Source organism: Acomys russatus, chromosome 21, assembly GCF_903995435.1.
Source record: "Acomys russatus chromosome 21, mAcoRus1.1, whole genome shotgun sequence".
Classification (NCBI taxonomy): Eukaryota; Metazoa; Chordata; class Mammalia; order Rodentia; family Muridae; genus Acomys; species Acomys russatus.
In genome coordinates this window covers 6272569-6293851 of record NC_067157.1, presented here as the reverse complement: position 1 = coordinate 6293851, position 21283 = coordinate 6272569, and the positions used below count along the sequence as shown (strand labels likewise).

At 48.8% G+C, this 21283-nt stretch overlaps 1 protein-coding gene across 1 annotated transcript in view; it reads left to right on the top strand.

The window, feature by feature from the left end:
• The first annotated feature begins 224 nt into the window (after positions 1-224).
• Positions 225-21283, top strand: part of Prep (prolyl endopeptidase) — a 97890-nt gene continuing 76831 nt past the window's right edge. Inside the window, exons 1-2 of the mRNA XM_051164176.1 lie at positions 225-368; positions 4755-4829. Coding sequence (XP_051020133.1) covers positions 324-368; positions 4755-4829 — 120 coding nt within the window. The 5' untranslated portion in view covers positions 225-323. The remainder of the gene's footprint in view (positions 369-4754; positions 4830-21283) is intronic.

Genomic DNA, 21283 nt, shown 5'->3' with positions numbered 1-21283 from the left:
CGTGGCGCGGCGGCGTCGGCGTGCTCCTCCGTGCGCCCGGGCGGCGCGGGCGCGGCCGGCGCTCCTGCAGAGGGAGCTGTGCGCCCGCTCCGGCGCCCGCGCGCCGACTCCGCTCCCTCTTGCCGCCGCTTGGGCCCGCCCGCCGGGGAGGGGCTCCCGGCCTCGCCGACAGCGTCTTCCTGCTTGGCGCACAGCCCCGCCGCGAGTCCACCCGTGAGCGCCGGCCCGCCTGCTGCTCGCCCGCCCGCCCTCCCGCCGTCCACCGCCGCAGTCCGCACCCAGCCTCGCCCGCAGCCCCCTGCAGCCCGCGCCCGCCTCCGGCCATGCTGTCCTTCCAGTACCCCGACGTGTACCGCGACGAGACCTCCGTGAGTACCCCTCTTTCGCCCCGCCACCCGGCCCGCGCTGCCCGCAGCCCCGCGCCCCTGCGCCCCCGCACCCCCGCGCCGCTCCCCGGCCTTTGTTTGCGGATCGGCCCGGGTCGCGGGGCTCCTCCCAGCTCGGGACCGGAGGCCGGCTGCGGCCCACGTGCCGCCGCCTGTGGTCAGTGTCGCTCGGCCTCAAGGACAGACCCTGGGCAAGCATGGGCGCTTGGGGCCGGTGGGTAGACAGAACGTGCCCCGGTGTTTCCAGGTGGAGAAGCCCTCTGGCGTAAATATGGTGGGAGGATAAAGTGTATGTTGGTATGTGTGTGTTAGAAATGATGTAAGATTTTTTAAAACAAAGGCAAACTTTGAGAACTTGGAATTTGCAAGTCCTTAGAGTTGAAAGCTCATTCATTCCACACCAGTGCTGCCCTGCAAGCAGTCGATTAATGGGCGTTGGTTCAAATAAGGAAGCAGAGTAGTGGGGAAGGAGCGGTGGGCCCACAGTGTGCCCTGGCCATCCAAGTTTGCTTAAGAAAGCAACTTAAGACCAAGGCCTACTAGCGGCCTTTGGCAAAGAAAGTTTGGCCCAATCGGAGTTAACTGTTTACCTAAGCTTCAGGTGAACTCGAGGTAACTTTAGACCCAGTTAGTGAAATTAAGCGTTTTGGGGCCAGTTGTGTGTGTGTGTGTGTGTGTGTGTGTGTGTGTGTGTGTGTGCCCTAATTCCTGTATCCATAGCCCTGTTTCTCAGATTACTTAGAATCATAGTAAAACTGTTTTTGTATAATACCGTTGTCATTTTTTTCCTGTTTACTTTGATCTGATTCATATCAGGAAGTGTACTCTGAGGCACATCTCACATTGAGGTAAAGGCCCAAGTGTTAAAGGCCATCTTGCTTTCAGATGAACTTACAAGTACTTCTGCCTCATTTACCGGTGGCCATCTGGTGACCATGTTTCTCAGATGGTTCAGCTGCTTGCTTATTGGATTTGTCCTAACCATTCACAAAACCCTCTTCAGGAAAGTGGTCCTGCTGGAGTGAGGAAGAGGACTGGCCAACCCCCTGAAAAACTGCTGTTGATGTCCCTTGGTATCTAGGTGACACTGGGCAAATCTACTTGTGGCAGGCCACCAGCTCTTCTGTGGGTGGGATGTAAAGATGTGGTGCTATCTTGACTCTGAATTTTTTTTTTTAAAGATTTACTTACTTATTTTATGTAAATGAGTGCTTTATCTGCATGAACACCTGCAGGCCAGAAGAAGACATCAGGTCCCAGTATAGATGGGTGTGAGCCACCATGTGGTTACTGGGAATTGAACTCAGGACCTCTGGAAGAGTAGACAGTGCTCTTATCCACTGAGCTATCTCTCCAGCCCCTTGACTCTGAATCTTGAGTGTCTTTTGGTTTTCCGGTTATCAGCAATATGCATATATATATATATGTATCTATCTATATATCTCAATTCTATTTTGTGGTATTGATAAATATAGTCTTAGGGTTTTTTTTTTTTTTTTTCTCTTGAACCTGGAGGTGGAGTGAGGGTAGTGTTGGCTCCTGCTTACTTATTTTCTACTTTAATCTGTACCAATCTGGTAGTTCCAATCTTATAGTGTATCAATTTGTTTGTTGTTAGTCCCCCCCCCCCCCCCCCGCCTCTCCCACAGGGTTTCTCTGTGTAGCCTTGGCTGTCCTGGACTTGTTTTGTAGACCAGGCTGGCCTTGAACTCACAGCGATCCACTTGCCTCTGCCACCCTGAGTGCTGGGATTAAGGGTGTGTGCCACCAGGCCCAGTATTTATAATGTTCAAACAGTTCCTGAAAGGGTCAGGTAGAGATTTCATGAAGTTTCCTAAAAATTTACACACAACTAACTGTAGAAGAAGTGTTTGGAATTTAATACACTCCGGTTTCTTCTCACCAAAGCTCTCATGAGACCCCTAATCCTGCGGCCTTGGCGAAGGAGTAGCAGCCAGGTCCAGCCGTGGGCTTCCATGGAACGCCTGCTGGCCTGATAACCTGCTTGGATGCTGCCCTTTGCCTGCAGCAGGGCTGTAGTACCAACTCCCAGGCCGACTTCATGCATTTGCTCGAGTGTAGCTTTTGGAGGGTGGATTTGATCTCAAAGTATATGCTGGAGATGTCTTTAGTTCTGTCTCTCACATGAGCATCGGCAGCCATCCTTGAATGTTGGAGCGGGAAGCCCACGTGTCTTCATGAGCAAAAGCCGGAAGGCGTGGCCCTTCTCGCGTAACACCATTGGCCACTCTCTGTCATCGTCGCTTATCTCTCAGGTCAGGACATTTAGGCCTCCTACAGGACACTCGGGCTCTCATAGAAGGGTGTGTTGGCTTAGAGGGGAACACCGGAAAGCTTGGGGCTAATTTCTATCAGGAGAAGCAAATAGTCTTGTACTTGAGCCTGAAAGTTAGCTGGCTGAGGGAGATGAGACATTCTTGAATCCGAGATTCAAATGAAGCCGTAGTTGGGCACATCTGAACAGCTGTGAAGTCAGATTTGCTTGCAGGAAGGCCTTCCTGGCCACACCATCCACGGAAAGGCAAGCTTGCAGGCAGCTGGGGTGAGTGAGAAGCAGGCCCAAGCTCGATGGGCCCTGGCTGCGGTGAGCTCCACCTGCACCTTACCCCAAAAGGGGCAAGTGTTGTATGGAACAGCAAGAAGCAGTGCGGTGTCTTACCAGCACTCTTCCAGCCTTTTGAGGAAGTGAAGGGTGGTTTCCAGACCAATTAGGTGGATTTAACTTCTAGTCAAGGCTACCAGATCAAAGAAGGGAAAAAACAAAGAGAGCATTGTGGACTGTGGCTCCTGGGCATTGACAATGGGAGTGTTCTAGAGAGTCTTGTCTTGGTTTGTGGCTTTGTGATAACTAACATCAGAAGGCTGTGCCTATCCGGGGAGCCAGAGCTTTTTGCATATGTTAAAGACCATTTAGGATGCATCTGGGATGTGGTACGCACTGGGTTCTGAGTTTGAGCCCAGCCATGGACTTGCTGGGGTATACCTGGTCTGGCCTACTGAGTATGTAGCAGAATGTTAGCAGAATGTTAGATCTATAGACTTCCGGGGTCAGCAACAGATGGGCTGTACCTGGGATCCCCCTCCAGCATTGCAAGTCCAGCATTCACTCTCCTGCCCGCTCTAGGCTGTTTACTGACCAGAGATGATGGCGAACAATTCACACGACATTGAGACCCGGAGATTCTTCAATAGTAAGGGCAATACCAGAATCTGTTAGCATTTAGCTCCCTGCAACTAACAATCACCTTAATATAATGTGAATGAATTCAGGGGCCTCTTTCCAGGAGACTTTGCCTTTTGGCGGGGGAATAGCCCTAGCCTTCTAATGTTATGACATGAAGCAAGGAGACTTTACAAATTCATCTGTGATAGAGGTACCTTCCCAAAGCCCAATACGAGAACCTTCTCCAGAGTGTTGCTGCTCACACACTAGACTGGAGAAACTGATAATGGGTTTTAGTTAACTGGATAAATCTTGCCCCAATGAGGTGGAGACTGTGTAATGGTTTTCACTTTTGGATTGTGTCTTTAGGCATGATCACGTGGATCGTGGTGGGGAGGAGCAAGGCTGTTTGTTTCTTCTTTCAGTGCCCTTCTCTGGTCCTTGAGGCCAGACCTTAGACCTCTCAGAAGCCTTTTAGTTGGGAGCTCTCAAGGCTCTGCCTATGCCAGACTCCAGCAGCATGGAACAGTTTCTTTCTTTTTTTTTTTTTTTTTTTTTCGAGTGTCAGGGTAGTCTTAAGTGGGTGATGGCATTTGTGCTGTCTTGTAAGTGATAAGAGACAAACTCTACCACAGTACAAAGGAAGCTGTGGTTTGACCATGGTCTGTGGTATGCAGGCCAGCTGCTGTACCTGGCAGCAGAACCGTGCCATGACTTAGAAACTTGCTCTTCGTAGTTCAGACTTGCGAGCAGACCAGCTCATGTACCATGTTGTAGGGAGCTGATCTCATCACCCAAGCTTAGGGCACATGTGCGGTGGCCGCCTTCCAGACGTGTCCTTCTGTGCTTCGCCCCAGCAACACAGATTGGAGTTTCTTTAGCCCAGCAGCCGGCCTTTGTTCCGTGTTGTACAAACGGAGCTGTTCCCATTCTAACCTTTCGCCTTTCTTTCCTCTCTAGCTAAAACATTCTTTTCATGAAGAGTGGCTTGATACCCTTGAGAAACTGCCAACTTTGGCTCATGTGGTAATTTGGGTAGACATGTTGCCAGTGAGCCAATTAGTATGCTTAGCTGGCCCTTTCCTATTTCTCCATCACGTATATAATATATATATATATATATTTTTTTTTTTTAAATTGAGCTTGAGTACTAATTACTTAAGGCCTCATTTTGTCTTCTGCAGGTACAGGATTATCATGGACATAAAATCTGTGATCCGTATGCTTGGCTGGAAGACCCAGACAGCGAGCAGACAAAGGTAATTCTGGCTTAGAGAAGTCAGTAAGCCACCCTAGTGACCCCACTCACCTGCAGATGTGTAGTAGGAGGGTTTCCTGCCTGTGTATTTCTGCCTTGGGACTGAGTGTGTACCTGTGGGCACCCCAACTTTTTGCCAGGTGTTTTGGGAGGGGGGGAGGAGAAAACACATTCAGTCCCCAGTGTGAATAGATGTAAATAAATGTGGCTTGTCCTGACACTAGTGAACAACATATTTGGAGTGAAAATACTAGAAGGAATGAAAGAAAACAGATTGTACTAGAGGGGGAAAAAAAAAGGCACGAAGGAAAAATGCCTTAGTATATCTTGGTGTGGGGCAAAGAAACAAAAATCTCATATATTAGACAAACACTAGTTCTGATAATTCAAAGCTGATTATAACACAATGAAGGGGAAAAACAAAAGCCAAATTGTAAACATAAGAGTATTGCTAGGTTTTGTGTAAATCAGGGCAGAGGGAAATTCTAAGAACAGAGAACTTCCTTTTGTTTTGGAGAAACATTTCAAGCGCTTAGCTGACCTCTTATTTCATTATCCACCGTCTTCTCGTTCTTCTCAAATGTGTGGGCTGGGGCATTGTTCCTCTGTACAGTGGAACTTGTTGTGTGTGTGTGTACAAATATATACATATATGTATACACATGCACATATATACATATATATGTATGCTAAGTGGTTAGGCTTCCTTGGGAGGGACTATTATGTCTCAGATTCTTTTTTGTTGTGTTGGTTTTTGTTTTGTCTTGGTTTGAGACAGGTTTCTGTAGGTGGGCCTGGCTGGCCTGGGACTTGCTGTGTAGACCACTTTGTACGTGAGAACATGTCCTGAGGCTGGGGCAATGGTTCATCAGAAGAGTGTTTGCCACACAAGCTTAAGGTCCTGAGTTCAGATCGTCTACACTCGTAAAAAGCTAGGTGTAACTTACAACCCCAGTCCTGGGGAAGTGGAGGCAACAGGATCCTGGGGGTTTGCTGCTTGGCCAGACTAACAGAGTCTGTAGATGTCTGGCCTCCTATGCGCTCGGATACGTGCATGCACACACTGATCTGTACTCATGAACACACATATACACGGAGTTTTCCTAATACCCACGTTGTCAGCTGGGGAATGGCCTCCGTCAGACTGCCTCATGGGCCTGTCTAGGGGCATTTTTTTTGATTGTTTATATGGGAGGTCTCGGCCCTCCGTGGTGGTACCATCCGTAAGCAGTGGGTCTGGAGCAAGCCAGGAAGCAGTGTCCTGCACTGGCTCAGCTTTAGTTCCTGCTTCCACGTTCCTGGCTTGAGTTCCTGTCCCGGCTTCCTGCAGTGATGACTTGTAGAACCTTTAAGACAGATCAACCCTCTCCTTCCCTAACCTGCTTTTTGCTATAGTGTTTATCTCAACAACATAAAGCCAGGTTGGAAATACCATTTCACAAGTTTGAATTTCTTTAGAATCCTAGCACCTATTTTCCTCTCTAAAAGAAAATGTTTTTATTTAAAAATTAAAAATAAGCCAGGTGGTGGTGGCACATGCCTTTAATCCCAGCAGAGGCAGGCGGATCTCCGTGAATTTGAGGCCACCCTGGTCTACATAGCAGGCCCAGGACACAAAGGCTACACACAGAGAAACCCTGTCTTGAAATACAAACAAAACAAAACAACAACAACAAAAAACCAAGTCTCATGCTGTCCAGGTCATTTTCCTGGACAGTTTCCATATTTTGTATCTGTGTCTCACGGGCCCATAGCACCGTGCATGAATGTTCCCACAAGAGCTGAGTTCAGATTTCCAAATCCTCTTACATGCAATAGGAAGGCCCAGCTGGAAGGACGCGGCGTAGACTCCAGTAGGGCACGCGAGGCATGGCAGAGCTGGAGATCACCCCGACCAGAGTTCATGGCCTTCTGTCGTCGTCTTCGTCCTTCCATCCCACAAATGGCCTTGCTGGAGCCTGCTTCACCTCTCTTGTATGACAGGAGCATCTCTTCCATGTTCACCTTGGTTCTTTCAGCTTCCTTTCTACCCTTCCTTCCTGGAGTCAGCGCTCCTCTGTCTTGACCTCTTGTCTGCTGTCCTCCATTCACTTCCCAGCTTCCCGCAAGAAAGACAAAATTCTCACAGTTGAGGATGAGTGACACTGGACCTGAGCATTTCTCCTAAGAGTTTCCAGTGCTTCCTCCGGAGAACTATCCTAATGAAGTGATGGTCGCTTTGCCTGAGGCATCAGGTCTACCTTGGGTTTCCCCCGTCCTGGATGCTGCTTGTCCAAGTAACCTAGGAATCTCAGACGCACCAGCTGCGTTTTACATGTTGATGAACGCGTGCTTTGCTGTTCCTCCGTTCCTGATGATTGGTCCTGGGGACGATAAGCCACTTATTAGAGGATGCCACGCTTCCAGTTTATAGGTGAAACTTCACTAATTAATGATGTTACAGTCAGCCTTTGATGGGTGCTAATAATGCATTATTATTTTCATGGCTTAGATTTAGTGTGTGCTTACCGAGCATCAGACACTTTACTGAGAGCTTTGCCTACCCTGTAGAGTTTGATTCTTGGACTCTGAAATAGATCTTTCTTCCCCCACATTTTACAGTAAAGAATGTGAAGTTCTAAATGTGAATTTAGTAATTTGCCAAGGTCACCTTCTGGTATATTTCCAGGAGTGGATCCTGGCAATAGAGTTTATTATCAAAAATTAAAATATAAACAAAAGTTGATGTTGGGCTGTGGTCGTACACTCCTTTAATCCCAGCAGGTAGGGGGATCTATGCGTTTGAGGCTAGCATGGTATACAGAGTGAGTTCCAGGACAGCCAAGTCTACAGAGAGAAACTCTGTCTTGAAAACAAACAGACAGTGACTGTGGGGTTGTATTAGCTTTCGGGATACTGGCTGTAAGGACGTATCTTGTGCCTGTGCCTGTGCCTGTGCCTGCCAGCCTCCACTTCCACAGTCCCCTCAGGGAGCAGCTGCAGCTCGGCCTGCCTCTTCATGCACAGCTTCCTTGTTGCTTTCTAAAGAGGTTTGGTACTGACTTAGTCTAGTGTTTTATTTGGAAATGAATGGATTAAATTTTTGTTTTTAGATTTAAAGGGAAACTAAGAAGAGTTTTGTTTTCTTTTTTTTGGGTAAGGAGTTATAGGAGATGGGGCACAGGGTCCTCTGTGTGTGTGCGCGCGCATGTATGCATGTGTGTGTGTATCTGTCTGTCTGTCTCTTTGTCTCTCTGTCTTGCTGAATCTAATATTTGCTGAGTTGGTTAGATTGCTTAGCCAGCAAGCTCCAAAGACTCTCCTGTCTTTGCCTCCTGAGCAGTGGGATTCGGGACCACAGGGTATACCACCACACCCAGCCTTTTATGTGGGTGCCGGCGGTCGGCATTCAGAGACCCACACTTGTGTGGCTAGTTATTTACCAATAGGGCCATCTTCTTGGCCCATGAAACCAGGGTCCCGAACCCACTAAGCAGACGCTGTGCCACCAAGCTGCCTTCTCAGCCCCTCCATGCATTTTAGAAAGGCAGCAGGGGTGTCTCCTGCCTGTGGTCACCTGCACAAAACAGCAGCAAAAGCCAGCTCCGCACATCTTCACTAAAACCAGTCAGAAATGAGAAACGCTTTGCAGGGTTTTTTTGTTGTTGTTGTTGTTTGTTTGTTTGACTTTGTACTGAGTTTTCAAAGAGTATCAGTAGTCGGACTTAATCTAGTGTTTAATGTAGGTTGTCTAATTCTCATTGTACCAGGCACTTAGGCTTTACCCTTTCTAAAAGATTAGTCAGAGCAGAGGCATAACTTGGGAAACTCTAACAGGGATGAGATTTAGAGGAGGTAGGTCTGGGTGGCAGCCTTTTACACTGCCAGTGCTGTGCCTGTTTTATCTCAGATACTTCAAACCAGCTGAATGGAGTCTGCACCAGAGAAGGGAAGGGGTCCTGCCCATGCTCCTGGGAGACCCTCCTTTGCCTGCTGACCACGGGCCCTCCTAACCTGAGTGCAGCTGGTCTTGGAGAGGAGGCAGGGGCCTACCCTGGGGTTGTAATGTTAGCAGGTCAGAGGCTTTGGGGCCCTACCTGAATCAGCTGCTTCCTGAGGAAGACAGGGCTGCGGGCCCAGAAGGGAAGGCACATAACATAGCTGAGGACAGTGGCAGTAGTTACTGTCACAGCCAAGCAAGCTTGGCTGCTTAGGGGTAAAGGCATCCATGCGGGCTGCTGCACTGCTTGTTTGTGTTAGTGTTCGGCAAGGATGGAAAGTAAAAGATGCTTCAGCAAACAGGCTCTGACATCGACTTGGACGGTGCAGCATTTCAATCCTCTAGCTGCAGTTTCTCCATGTGTTTCCTGAAAAGCAGCCACATGTCACTGTTGGCTAGCCGGGCTTGCACGTCTCTCTCTGTGACTGCCCTGCACCCCACCCCCACCCCCTAGGTCCTGAGTCTCTTGGCCTTGGGAGGGAGCTCTGTCACTCCTTGGCCTGTTTTTGTCTATCAGTGTCCCCTGGGAGAGGAGCTGTGGAGGTCTGCTGGGGTAGAAGGGCTCTGGACACAGTAAGACGTCATTGGTGTGGATGAGACATCAGGTAGGCAAGGCATAAAATGCCTGAGTCCCAGGGAGGTTTGCAGGCCTTCCTGTGATTTGAAAATGAGAGAGTCAAGTCCCTAAAGTCAGTCCGCAAACAAATTCTCCCATATTTCCTGGATGTGCTTGCCTCTGCGCTCTGTCACCAGCCCCACAGCACCTTCCTCAGTATATAGGCAGACCTTGACTCAGGATGCTGCTGACATAACGACCTTCCAGCATCGAGGTGGAGAAAGCCATGTGCTGTGAGTGGCAGCGGTAGTTGGGGCTTTGGATGTGGCTCTTCCTCAGCTGTGCCACCAACTTGTCTAGCCACAGGATGGTGAAAGTCAACCAAGAGTCCCCAGTGCATCAGGTTGCCAGTGCTGTGCTGTTCGGTAAATTGGGCCTAGTAAATGCAGTTTCGACTTTCCATGGGTTAAGCTGAGGAGCCTCTGTAAGCCACTGTCTTCAAGATTAGAGTCCAGGAGCTGGGCACAGTGGCGCACACCTTTAATCCCAGCACTTGGGAGGCAGAGGCAGGTGGATCGCTGTGAGTTCTGGGCCAGCCTGGTCTACAAAGTGAGTCCAAGACCCTCAGGCTACACAGAGAAACCCTGTCTCGGGAAAACAAAAACAAAAAAGATTATAGAGGCCAGTGCCTTGAGGAATCAGTGTACCATGCTCAGGGGGACCTTTGGTGGCTTGTATCCTGTGAAGGGCTGCTCCTTCCCTCAGCTCCTCCTGGCCCTTGGGCGTTTGGAGATTGCGTCCCTTGCTTCCATCATCAGGGAGTGTCTTGGGCTACTGTGTTTGTTCTGGAGCTGGCCGAAGCCCACGGGACACCTTCCATTGCCCTTCCAGATAGTGACAATTTGATCGTTTTTTAAATCACGTTTCCGGCTTAGTGTTGTAGCCCTCGGATCTAGATGAAAGCAGTGTCTGTAATCCCGTTCTCTTTATCCTGTGTGTCTTATCGTTTCTTCACCCCTCTGACTGACTTCCTGGAGTTGGAACTGAGTTACTGAAGGAGATGTAGGGAGGAAACATTTACACCTTTCCAGGGATGGCCGCTTAAATTCTGATTGTCAAGCCAGTCTCCGATTTCATCAAGTCTCCCAGGGATTGGGCACTTGAGGAATCGAATGCATAGTCAGCTGCATATATCTTGATGGCTCTTTTTCTTGTGAGAGCTGCTTCTGGCAAAGCGAGACTAGCAGCTCTATTCCCTTCTCTCTCTCTCTCTCTCTCTCTCTCTCTCTCTCTCAAGAGAATTCTTAATAGGAGTCAGGAAAAAAAATCAATACAAAATATTGCATGTATGGTTATCCTTCTAAACAAATAAGATAGACTGCCATTTGTTTCAGAGAGTTTAGATTTCCTTTCCTCAAGCAGCAAGGACTTCCTCCTCCCTGTCTCCTGTTGACTGAGTTGTTTAGGGCAGCCTCGTTAGACTCGCTGGCAGGGGGCTGACGTAGGACAGACTGCCTTCCATCTTGGGGATGATAAGCCTGGAAGGTACCACATCTTCTTTCTTCTCTCTAGTGCCTCTCCTTTCCTTGTCTAGGACATTTACGTAATCCGGTGTTTCTGTGAGATGAATAGTGCCATGGCTAGACCAGCGGAGAGCAGATTTTAGATGAACATCTGCTTTCCTGGGCACCATCCCTGCATCTGCCGAGCTCAGCTTTCCGTGTGCTTGTGTTGGTGTTAGTTTTGCCCTCTAGTGTTAGACCGAGATGTGTGTAGCAAGGGTTGCTGTTTGTATCCGTCTGACCTCCGTCTACCTAGTGTGGTCCAGAGCCAGGGGAGCAGGGAGCTGTCTGACTGTCTTCCCATCCGGCTGCTGTGGTGTTCGTTTGCAGGAGAAGCAGTGGGCTGGAGGCCTGCTCGGAATTTTAGAACCGCGAAGCGCTAGTGAAGTCGCTTTATGCTGCGAGGCAGGCGTGAGCGCTGACTGGGAGGTTGAGGCACACAGGAGCTCAAAGCTGGAGGCTGGCTTTGATGTACTGTGTCCTTTGAGGACTTCGTGACGAGTGGAGATGGTTGCTTTGTTCCAGTCTGTGAGATGCTTCTACACAGTGGAACGACCCAGAGACCGTAGATGCACCTGTGTGGCTACATGACCTAGAAGTCGATGGCGCAACTAAGCCCTTGCTTTTATTTGTACTCCTATGACCAAAGGAAGCTGTTAAATTTAGCGTTCATTTCCTTTATAAGGACATATAAGTGGCTCTCGGGGGACAGTTCAAGGGGTAACACACTTGTGTATAATCAGGAGGGTTGGAATGCAGATCCCTAAGCCTGTGTAAAAGCCAGGTGGATGTGGTGGCTTGCTTGTCATCCCAGTGTGCAGGAGGAAGCAGAGGCAGGAACCCCTGGAGCAGTGGTTCTCAACCTTCCGAACACTGTGACCCTTGAAAACACCCCCTCATGTTGTGGTGACCCCAGCTAACTGTAAGATTGTTTTCATTGCTACTTCATGACTGTAACTTTGCTATTGTTACGAGACGTAATATAAATATCTGTTTTCCAGTGGTCATTGACGGCCCCCGTGAAAGGGTCATTTGACCCACGGGTTGAGAACTGTGGCCCGAGAGCAAGATGGTTTGCTAGAGTTGAGTCAGTGAGCTCAGTGAGAGTTCCTGCTGAAATACATAGAGACCAATTACATCAACCTTTACACATGCACGTACACACATCTGCGTAACAGATGTGCCCACACATTCGTGAACACGCATCTAAGCATGTGGACACAAAATAAAATACAGAAGAAGAATTTGTTCATTCATTTAGCTGCAGGGTAACAACACCCTATGAAAATACATTCGTGAAACTATTTAACATATGCAGTGAGTAGACCAAGGCGCTGGCAGTTGAGCACTATGGCTTTTGGTGGGCACACCTGCTACCCTGCATGTCGTCTTTAAGTCAGTGTTGTACTTTAAAGACTAAAGTTTAGCCATAAAACCTAGCCAGATTGTTTTTGTTTGTTGTTTGTTTGTTTTTTTGAGTTCCAGATTTCCCATAAAAAGACATATATTCTTAGTGTTGATCTCCACCCTAGTGGAGTTTCAGAGTTTTAAAACGTGATGGTCACACTGGGCCAGTGGTCACCTCAGAGCTGTTAGGTGCCTCCCTCTTAATTGGACCATGTGAACCCCACTGGCAAAGTGGGCCGATGAAACATGCCCACGCATTAGTGTCTCCTGGCAGGACCGGGATGGAGAGTCACACTGTATGTTCACCTTATCAAATATAGACAGGAGATGACTTAGGTAAACAAACTGCCACATACTATGGCAGGTCTTCTGTCTCAAGTATCTCTTTTGCTCCTGTGGGAATGTGCCGCCTAAGTTCTGTTTGTAAGCATACCTCACCTAAGCCCACACTTGAGATTATGTATTTAAGGCTCCTTTCACACTCTTGTTGTCATAATTGTCAGAAATATGAGGAAGCTGCTGGTACCCAGTGACTCCTCCCAAGTACTTCTTCCCCGTTGGCATCCTTTCGCTTGCCTCAGTTTCTGTACCGGAGGTTTTGAGTTATTTAATTGTATTTATTATTTTTTATTATTATTATTGCACATGGGAATGTGTGTCTTGGGCATCTAATTCAGGTCGTCATGTTTGTATGTGCCGTCTCCCCGGCCTTGTCCCAGAGTGTTGGATAGAAGCAGTAGAAGTTCATTCTGGCTGGGTTGGGCAAATGAGCCATTAACAGCAGTTATGGGGATGGACGGAGGACCACACCTGGAGCATGCTGACGTCAGTGTAGCGATCCTCACATTACAGCCGCCACTGCTAAGGCTGTTTGCAGATGAGACTGTGCCCCCCCCCCCCCCCCCCGCAGGGGTCTTGATCAGCCAAGCTCCAGCGCTTATTATCTCTTGGTGGGGCAGAAGCCCAGGACACTGGTTCCTGCACTGGCAAGACAAATAACCGAACTCCTGTTCACTTAGGAAGGAAGGGAAGTCGATGGCAGCTGCTCCCAAGGCATCGGCCCTCCGGCCTCCTTGTCTCATCCTTCTCCACCTGTTCCCTGCCTTGTCTTCAGCCCCTGTACCAACTCTTAGGTTACATATGGTGTGTTGTGGAGTGTGCCTACAGGGAATGTACGTGCTCACTTGCATCGAAGAGAGACATCCTTTGAGGCCTTAGAGGTCACGCCGGAGGGATTTGAATTGCATCTCTTGCATACTGAGTGGAGGCTAGGAGCTCCGTGGTAGAGAAGCTGACCCCAAGGCACTGGTAAGATGTTTAAAGGCACTGGCACATAGGTTTTCTGTTTTCCTTGTAGGTACACACTCAGGTTTGGTTGGATTGTTTTGGTTTTGGTTTGGTTTTTTTGTTTGTTTGTTTGTTTTTTTGAGGCAAGGTTTCTCTATGTAACCTTGGCTGTCCTGGACTCTCTTTGTAGACCTGGCTGACCTTGAGCTCACAGCAATCCACGTGCCTCTGCCTCCCCATCAAAAGTCAAGTGCAAAGGTAACGGACTCTTTTTCTCTTCTTCCGTATTTAGTTGCTGTTAATCCATTTACCATTCTCTTTTGCCATGCTTATGGAGAAGAACTGTCATCCATGGAAGTCACCAGAGCACTTCTGGAGAATCCGGCCTTGGTAGACATCTCAGTTCCCCTAGAAGATGCAAAGACATGATTAGAGGAGAGTAATGGTGCCTCGGGTTCATGCAGGGCCCACTTGCCAGGCACTGCAGCTCCACTTCCCTTTTACTCTTCCTTAATACATAGCATCTTTGTAAATTACAGGGTGTGTAGGGGAGCAGGGGGTGCAGGGGCAGGGTGTAGTTTTTCTCACTGGGGAAGCCCAAGGATCAAAGCACATGTGTGACTTGTGGGTGATCTGAGCATTCGGCGCTGGGCAGTTTAACCCCGTGAGTTTCTGCCACACAGGTGTGCCACGATGCAGGTGTGCCACCACGCAGGTGTGCTTCCGTGCACCCTTGTTCTCACCCGAGCTCGCCCTAGGCTGGCTGCACATCCAGATGCCCATCAGCTTCCCACTTGGTCTTCTTTCGTCCAGGTTTTCCTTTCTACCCCATGCCCTCCAGCAACTAGAGAGGACTCTTAAAAGAGCTGGTTATTCAGGTGGTAATACGTAGCCATCAAAGGAACAACTTTAGAAATAAAAACAGGGTTGAATTCTAGCTCCACAGTTTTAGTAGTTTGTGTGGTCATGTTTTTAGCCTTTCTAAGCTTCAGTTTTCTTAAGCTTGTAATTTGAAGAAAACCACCTCACGTAGTTGTGGAAATTAAATGAGTACGTGGTTTTGAAGCATTGATCAGAATCACAGGCACACAGCACGTGCTTAGCAAATGCTCAGCATTGCTCTGACAGTGGACAGTTTTCACAGTACAGCAATCATCTGCTTCTTCATGATTGAAAGAAAGCTGTGTGGGAAGAGGCCATACAGTAAGACTAATTTTTTTTAGCCTTTTCAAGCTTTTTCTGTTACTCTGTACACGGCTTTTTTTGGATCAGTTTTACTTATCAGTGTTTCTCAGAGGATGTTCATTTTATCAAGGCACTTTATTTGTGAGCATGGGGTTGGGTGGGCATAATACTCCGTGATCACGCCGTCAGGTTGACTTTCTGTGTCCTCTGTAATTTTGAATGTCCATCTCCTCACCCCGTTTATTTGACTAGAGCTTTGACTGAATGTACTTTTTCTTTTAAACAGAAAAAGTAGTTCTCAAAACTCGCAAGTTAGGCTTTTTACAGTTTCTACTCATAAGTTTCTTATTATTTCTTTTCAAATGAGAATGCTGAGTTTAGTTTCCCTTGATGATAAGTTCTTTGGTATAGACATTTTTTTTTTTTTAAATCCACACATCTCAGCCAGCCCTGGGGCAAGCTCTAGACAGCCCCTTCTGGTCGTGGGTGCCCACTCTCAACGTTCATCTGTGGGCTCCTACAACTGTTTGTCAGGCCTCTTGATTAGCATGTCTGAAACTCAAGGGAAGAAGTGTGGAGAGTGTTGTTTAGTGGAGTTCAGGTGTGTGTGTGTGATCTAGGAGTGTGTGTGTGTGGTGTGTGTGTGTGTGTATGTGGTGTGTATGTGTGTATGTGGGGTGTGTGTGTGTGTGGTGTGTGTGTGTGTGTATGTGGTGTGTATGTGTGTATGTGGTGTGTGTGTGTGTGTATGTGGTGTGTATGTGTGTATGTGGGGTGTGTGTGTGTGTGTGTGTGTGTGTGTGTGTGTGTGTGTGTTCATTCAGGTTCAGCCTGATCTAGGAATATGTGTGTGTGGTGTGTGTGTGTTCGTTCAGGTTTGGCCTGATCTAGTGTGTATATTGCTCCGAGAAACTGACTCTCTGTCTGTTAGGTCACTGCATGCTTTCTAGCTGGCTTCTTTGTGCTTGGGGAAGATAGGTCTTGTTCCCTTAGGCTTCCCAGTCCTTACAGCCTGATGGCTCCTAAGATGAGGTGGTCTGCCTACCTGCGTTCACGTCTGATCTCAAGAAAGTGTCTTATTGTCTTGCTTTGTAGACAGGAATTGGTGGGGAACCTGCCATTAAGATGAGCAGGGCTTACAGAAGGATGTAGCGGGCAGATAGTACAGACTAGAGACTGCATGTAGCTCTAAGACCGGTCGGACTGAGGTGCCGGCCCTGGGGCTCTGGGCCTGTGGAAGAATGAACAGTTGACGATGATAAGATCTGGCACAGAAGTTGACTTTGGACTGAGGGCAGAACTCTTGTTTCCCAGCGGGCGTTCCGTGTGGGTGCAGAGTGCCCACCTGAACCAGCTCCTTATCAGGCACAGTGAGGCCTCCGCTTTTCGTGCTCCCCATATCCAGGTGTGCACTCAGGGCCAGGCCCATGCACTGCACAGCCCTTAACTTAAATCCTATGGACCAGACCAAGTGGACTCTGCAGGGGCCTGTGAGAGTCATGCCTGCAAGCCTTCCTGCCCTCAGCTGCAGCCTCTCTAGTGCGGTTCACACTGAGCTGCATCTCAGGAGTGAATGCTCTGCTTGGCCAGCAGGGGTCAGGCATTCTTTCCCAAAGGTCCCTAGAAAGACACACTTGCTGGTCAAGTTGACTCATGAACTTTAATTTTTAATCGTCCCTCCTCTCACTCTCTTTTACACACACACACACACACACACACACACACACACGCGTGCACGCGCACACACACACACACACACACAGATTTTTTTTCCTGGCCACATCTCATGAACTTCTGAAATTTTTAATTTTTTCCTCTCACTCGCTGTCACCCTCATTTCTTTGGGGACACATCTCATGAACTTTAATTTGTAATAGTCTGTCTACCTGTGTGCGTGCATGCGTGTGTGACAGAGAGGGACAGATATTTCCCCACCATGGTTGGCCAGAGGCAGGCCCCAGAGGTTCCCTCTGCAGGTCTTCCAGCCTGCACAGCAGTCACTCCTCTGAGCCATCTCTCCTGCTCCATGTCTTTATTTCCCCAATATACTTGCGTATTTTGGATTTGCTGTTGGCACATCAATTATTCAGGAGAGGGCGTGTCATCTATTTCATCTTTTAATAATTAGGCATCATTTAGGATTGAAATGTAAATTTCCAGACTTTTTGTCAGTAGGGCCTGAGAACCAAATGAGATGAAAGTTTTAGCTCTGACTAGGCAGTGAATGAACGGCACTAGGAATGATGCTGGGCTCTACAGTCAAACGAGTTTCTCTTCCCCTCCCCTTGATTGACAGTGGCCAGCCCCAGCGAGGAAACAAGCTGACAGACCCATTCAGGGACAAGCAGAGAAGGGAGGCTTCTGTGACTGCCCTGCCCCCTATCCCCAAGGTCCTGAGTCCTCTTGGCCTTGGGAGGGAGCTCTGCCACCCCTTGGCCTGTTTTTCTTGTGGATTTGCTACCCTGGGAGAGCTCAGCGAGGAGCCACCGAGCTCAGCTAGGGTGGGAGGCATCCACAAGCAAATCCCAGCACATCCCAGATCCGCACCAGCTTCCTGGACCCTCAGAACTGCACTCTGGCTGGATCGTGGTTTCCTCCCAGGCCTTGCTGGACAGGGGCCACTTCCTCCAGAAGCTGCTTTCCTCGCTAATTATGTTAATCACCGGGTGTCTGCTGGGGATTGAGTCTAAGACCAGAGTCTTCAAATGCACAGGGTCCTCCTATAAGATGGGTTGTGTGGGTGCATGCCTGTGCACTTCGGACACCCTCACATTACTAATATGACCTAGTACAGAGCTTTGTAAACACTTGTGCTGTTTAATAATGACAAGGGGAGAGAAAAACCCTGTATATGTGTAGTACCAGTGCGGTTGTTTTTTCCAAATTCTTCTGGCTCATGATTAATGGAGTCTAAGTGAGGGTGTGGAGGGCTGGTTGTTTATATAGCAGGGATTGCTCTCATCTGTGGCATGTAGAAGCAGTGTCCTTATTTGGTGGTGGCATTTGAAAAGGTAGGACAGATCCTTCTGTGGAGGGCATGGCCGCAGTACCTGCTGGCCACTCAGCAGCTCACAGGCCACATCTGCACTGCCTACCACTTTGCTGTGGAGGTGGCTGTTCCTTCCCTTGGTCTTCTGTGACGCGTCCTGTCCGTAATTCATTTCTCTGTTGTACATCGTGTTATGTGGCAGAGTTTAGTTACTGTGGGCATAAGGTCTGCTCTTTGTTGTAAGAATTATAGAATGTGAGTATGTCTCAATTTAGTCAGCTGCATTTTTGTTTCTACCTTGTCTTAGGAAAACAATGTTAGATTGCATATATTCTGTAAGTATACATGACCAGTAAAAATCACTCTTGCTTATAGTTTTCGATCTATTTTCATATGTTTAAACGTTGTGAGATGTCTAGATCAAGCCATGTAACATGTTAACTTCCATACTTAACTTTGTGCGGTGGGACTACGTAAGAGCTACGCTAAGGAGTTTCCAGGTGTACAGGACTGTCCACTCCATCCACCCCATGGCACACTAGACTTGTTGACCCTTCACTTCCTACCTCAACTTTTGTGTCCTTTGACCAGCATCTCCTGGTAACACTGCCTACCACCGTGACCTCTGACCCCTGGCAACCTCCGTTTTACTCCAGCCGCTGAACATTCCGTGCATGAGAGATGGTGAAGCGTTTGTCTCTGCCTGGCTCGTTCATCAGTCTTGATTAGTTTGCATGTGCAGGGACAGAGTGTTGGGAGAGAACTTGACACGCTCCATTTGAGGGCAGGAGTGGCATCTGAGGCGGCAGCCCCCAGGCGCAGCTGCTCTTGCATAGGCAGCTGTGTTAAGAATGCGTATCACAGACTCTACCCCCAACAGGTATATAGGAGCCTGACTCAGTATTAACTATATCACAGTGTGTGGAGCAGGTCTGTAGAATGTAACCGTCATGTGCTACTCAGTCTCCTCCTGCCTGTCCGTCCGTCCCTCCCTCTTCACCATCTCTTCCATAAGGTCTCACTGTGTAGCCCAGGCCAGCCGTGAACTCGCAATGCCTGCCTGTGCATCTGTCTTCTCTGGTAACTGCATTACAGGTGTGGGCGTTACAGATGTGGGCATTACTGATGTGGGCGTTACAGGTGTGTGCTGCCACTCCCACGCTCTGCTTTGCTTTTTTTTCCCCCCCACAAGTAAGATGTGAAGAGACTCTCTCTACTTAGAATGAAAAAGTGGAGCTGGGCATCGTGGCTCATGCCTGTAACCCCAGTACTCTGGAGGCAGAGGCAGTTGGATCTCTATGAGTTCAAGGCCAGCCTGGTCTACAAAGTAAGTCCAAGACAGCCTGGGCTGTTAAACAGAAACACTGTCTTGGAAAACAAAACAAACAAACAAACAAACAAAAAACCTGGAGGGTGGGGAAGGGGAGGAGAGTGTGTTTACTGTATTCATTTGCAGATTAAGGAGATAAAGCCCCTTGTTTTCACCCCTTCAGGGCCTCACTTGCTGTGCTGTGTTCAGGACCTGCCTATCTCACCAGACTTTATTAACATACTCTGGTCATCGTGGTGGCTGAAGGCCTTTGAGAGGCACAGGGTTCGACCTTCACCCAGCTGTGTCTTCCCAACTGACTTTTTTAGGGTTTTTGTTTTCTTCTCCATGTCCTTACCCCTGGCCGTTCTTCCCCCAGATTCGTTCTTATTTTTAGGCTGAGAAGCTGGAACTATCACTTATGTACAATATAACGTGTGTACTTGGGATAGCAGAAGGGGAGCCTGCACAGAACACTTGCCCCCGCCCCATGGAAGGCTCCCCCTTGGTTATGACGAAGAGCTTGGCAGCGTTAGCATTGGGACACTGTTGGGGTTTGCATTCTCAGTGTTTGACTTGGAAGATGGCAGTCTTTAAATCCTGCTCTACTTTAAGTAACCGACCCACATTTGTGGGTGGGAGATGACAAAACTGGACATGTTTTAAAATTTCTTGTAGCATGATTCTGCCTGGGGTAACAGTTGCATGGCACTTGGCGGATGAGGAAATCCAAGGTGCGCTCACAGTGCAGTGCGTGTGTTGTGGTCATTACGGCAGAGCATGTGGGACAGGCCGGAGAAGAAGATCACAATCCCACCTGTCTAGACATGGGCCCAGCAGTCTGTTGGGCAGCCTTGGCTCTCACACCCTCTGAGGCTAGAGCGCAGCCTGACGCGAGGATATGCAGGATGGAGCACCCCTGTTGGGAGCAGCAGCTGGGATCCTCAGCTTCTGGAGAGTCCTACTTAGTGTTCAGTCTGTTTTCTAGAATATCTTGGCAGGGCTCTCTAGAAAATTGCCATTGGCACTGCAGACTTCGGTACGCGGTGCCCATCTCTGTTTCCACCCCCAGGCCGTGGAAGCTCCCGTTCCTTTCAGATTCCAGCTCTTCCACTTGGCTTGCCGTCTGACCTGGACACCACTGCCTTAGTTGCCTGAGAGGCTCCCCACAGTGTGTTCTCTACCAAAGTAGGGTGATCTTTAAAGAGACAGCCACGTCGCCTGGGTCCTTGCCCCCTCAGGTCTCATTTGCACTTGGGTGAAGGGTCCTCCTCGTTGGTACCCCCTCTCTTCGTTCTGAGCCTGCTCACCTTTCTCTTCCTCATAGCTTCTGTTGCCAATACCACTCGACTGTTGCCTTGGCTGACACCTCTGCCCTACCACCCTGCAGGCCCCTCTACAGCTCTGGGACCTCAGTCGATGACATGCCCTCTTTCACCGAGAGCTTCCACGCCTGACGATTCGATTTAGGAAATGCCTTCTGTGTCTTCAAGTCCTCTGACAATTGTCTCACTTGTACTTTTTCAACCTGGGGTTGGTTGTATTATAAAATATGACAGAGACGTCATGGCAGTGTCAGATCAGTTTCAGCCTTTGTCTTCTGTTGGGCCTGCTGCCAGGCAGCAGGTCTGTAGCTGGCCCTCTGAGCGGCCACCATACTTCACTGAGGACCCTCTGTGTGGTGTTGGAGCTGAAGCGTGCACAACACTAGGGCGTTTTTTTTTTGTGTGTGTGTGTCTATCCCCAGTAGAAGTAAGCCCTGTGATGGCAAAAATCCTCTCTCAGTCCCATTGCATGTGCCGTCACTGTGCCAAGGCCTATGCTGGTACTTGTGAGATCCTGAGGAAAGCCGCACGGATGGCAGAAAGTCTCACAGGTGGCTCAGGCCACCTATCCCCTCTCCCTCACCTCCACACAGTGTGCATCACTGTTTCCATTGTTAGTATAGCGCAATCCCAGCCTCAACTAAAGACTTTTTTGAAGCAGGGTCTCATGTACTTAGCCCAGAGCTGAGCAGAGTTTGCTGGGATTGAATAACCTCCGTAGCAACGAACAGCCGGCCGGCGGCCATATTTTGAGGGACTGTCTTATTTTCTGTTTGAGTGCTGTTTCTTGAGTTGCGTAAACCTTGCTAATCGCTGAATTCATATGCTGCATTCTTCTCCTTTGAAGTCATGAGCA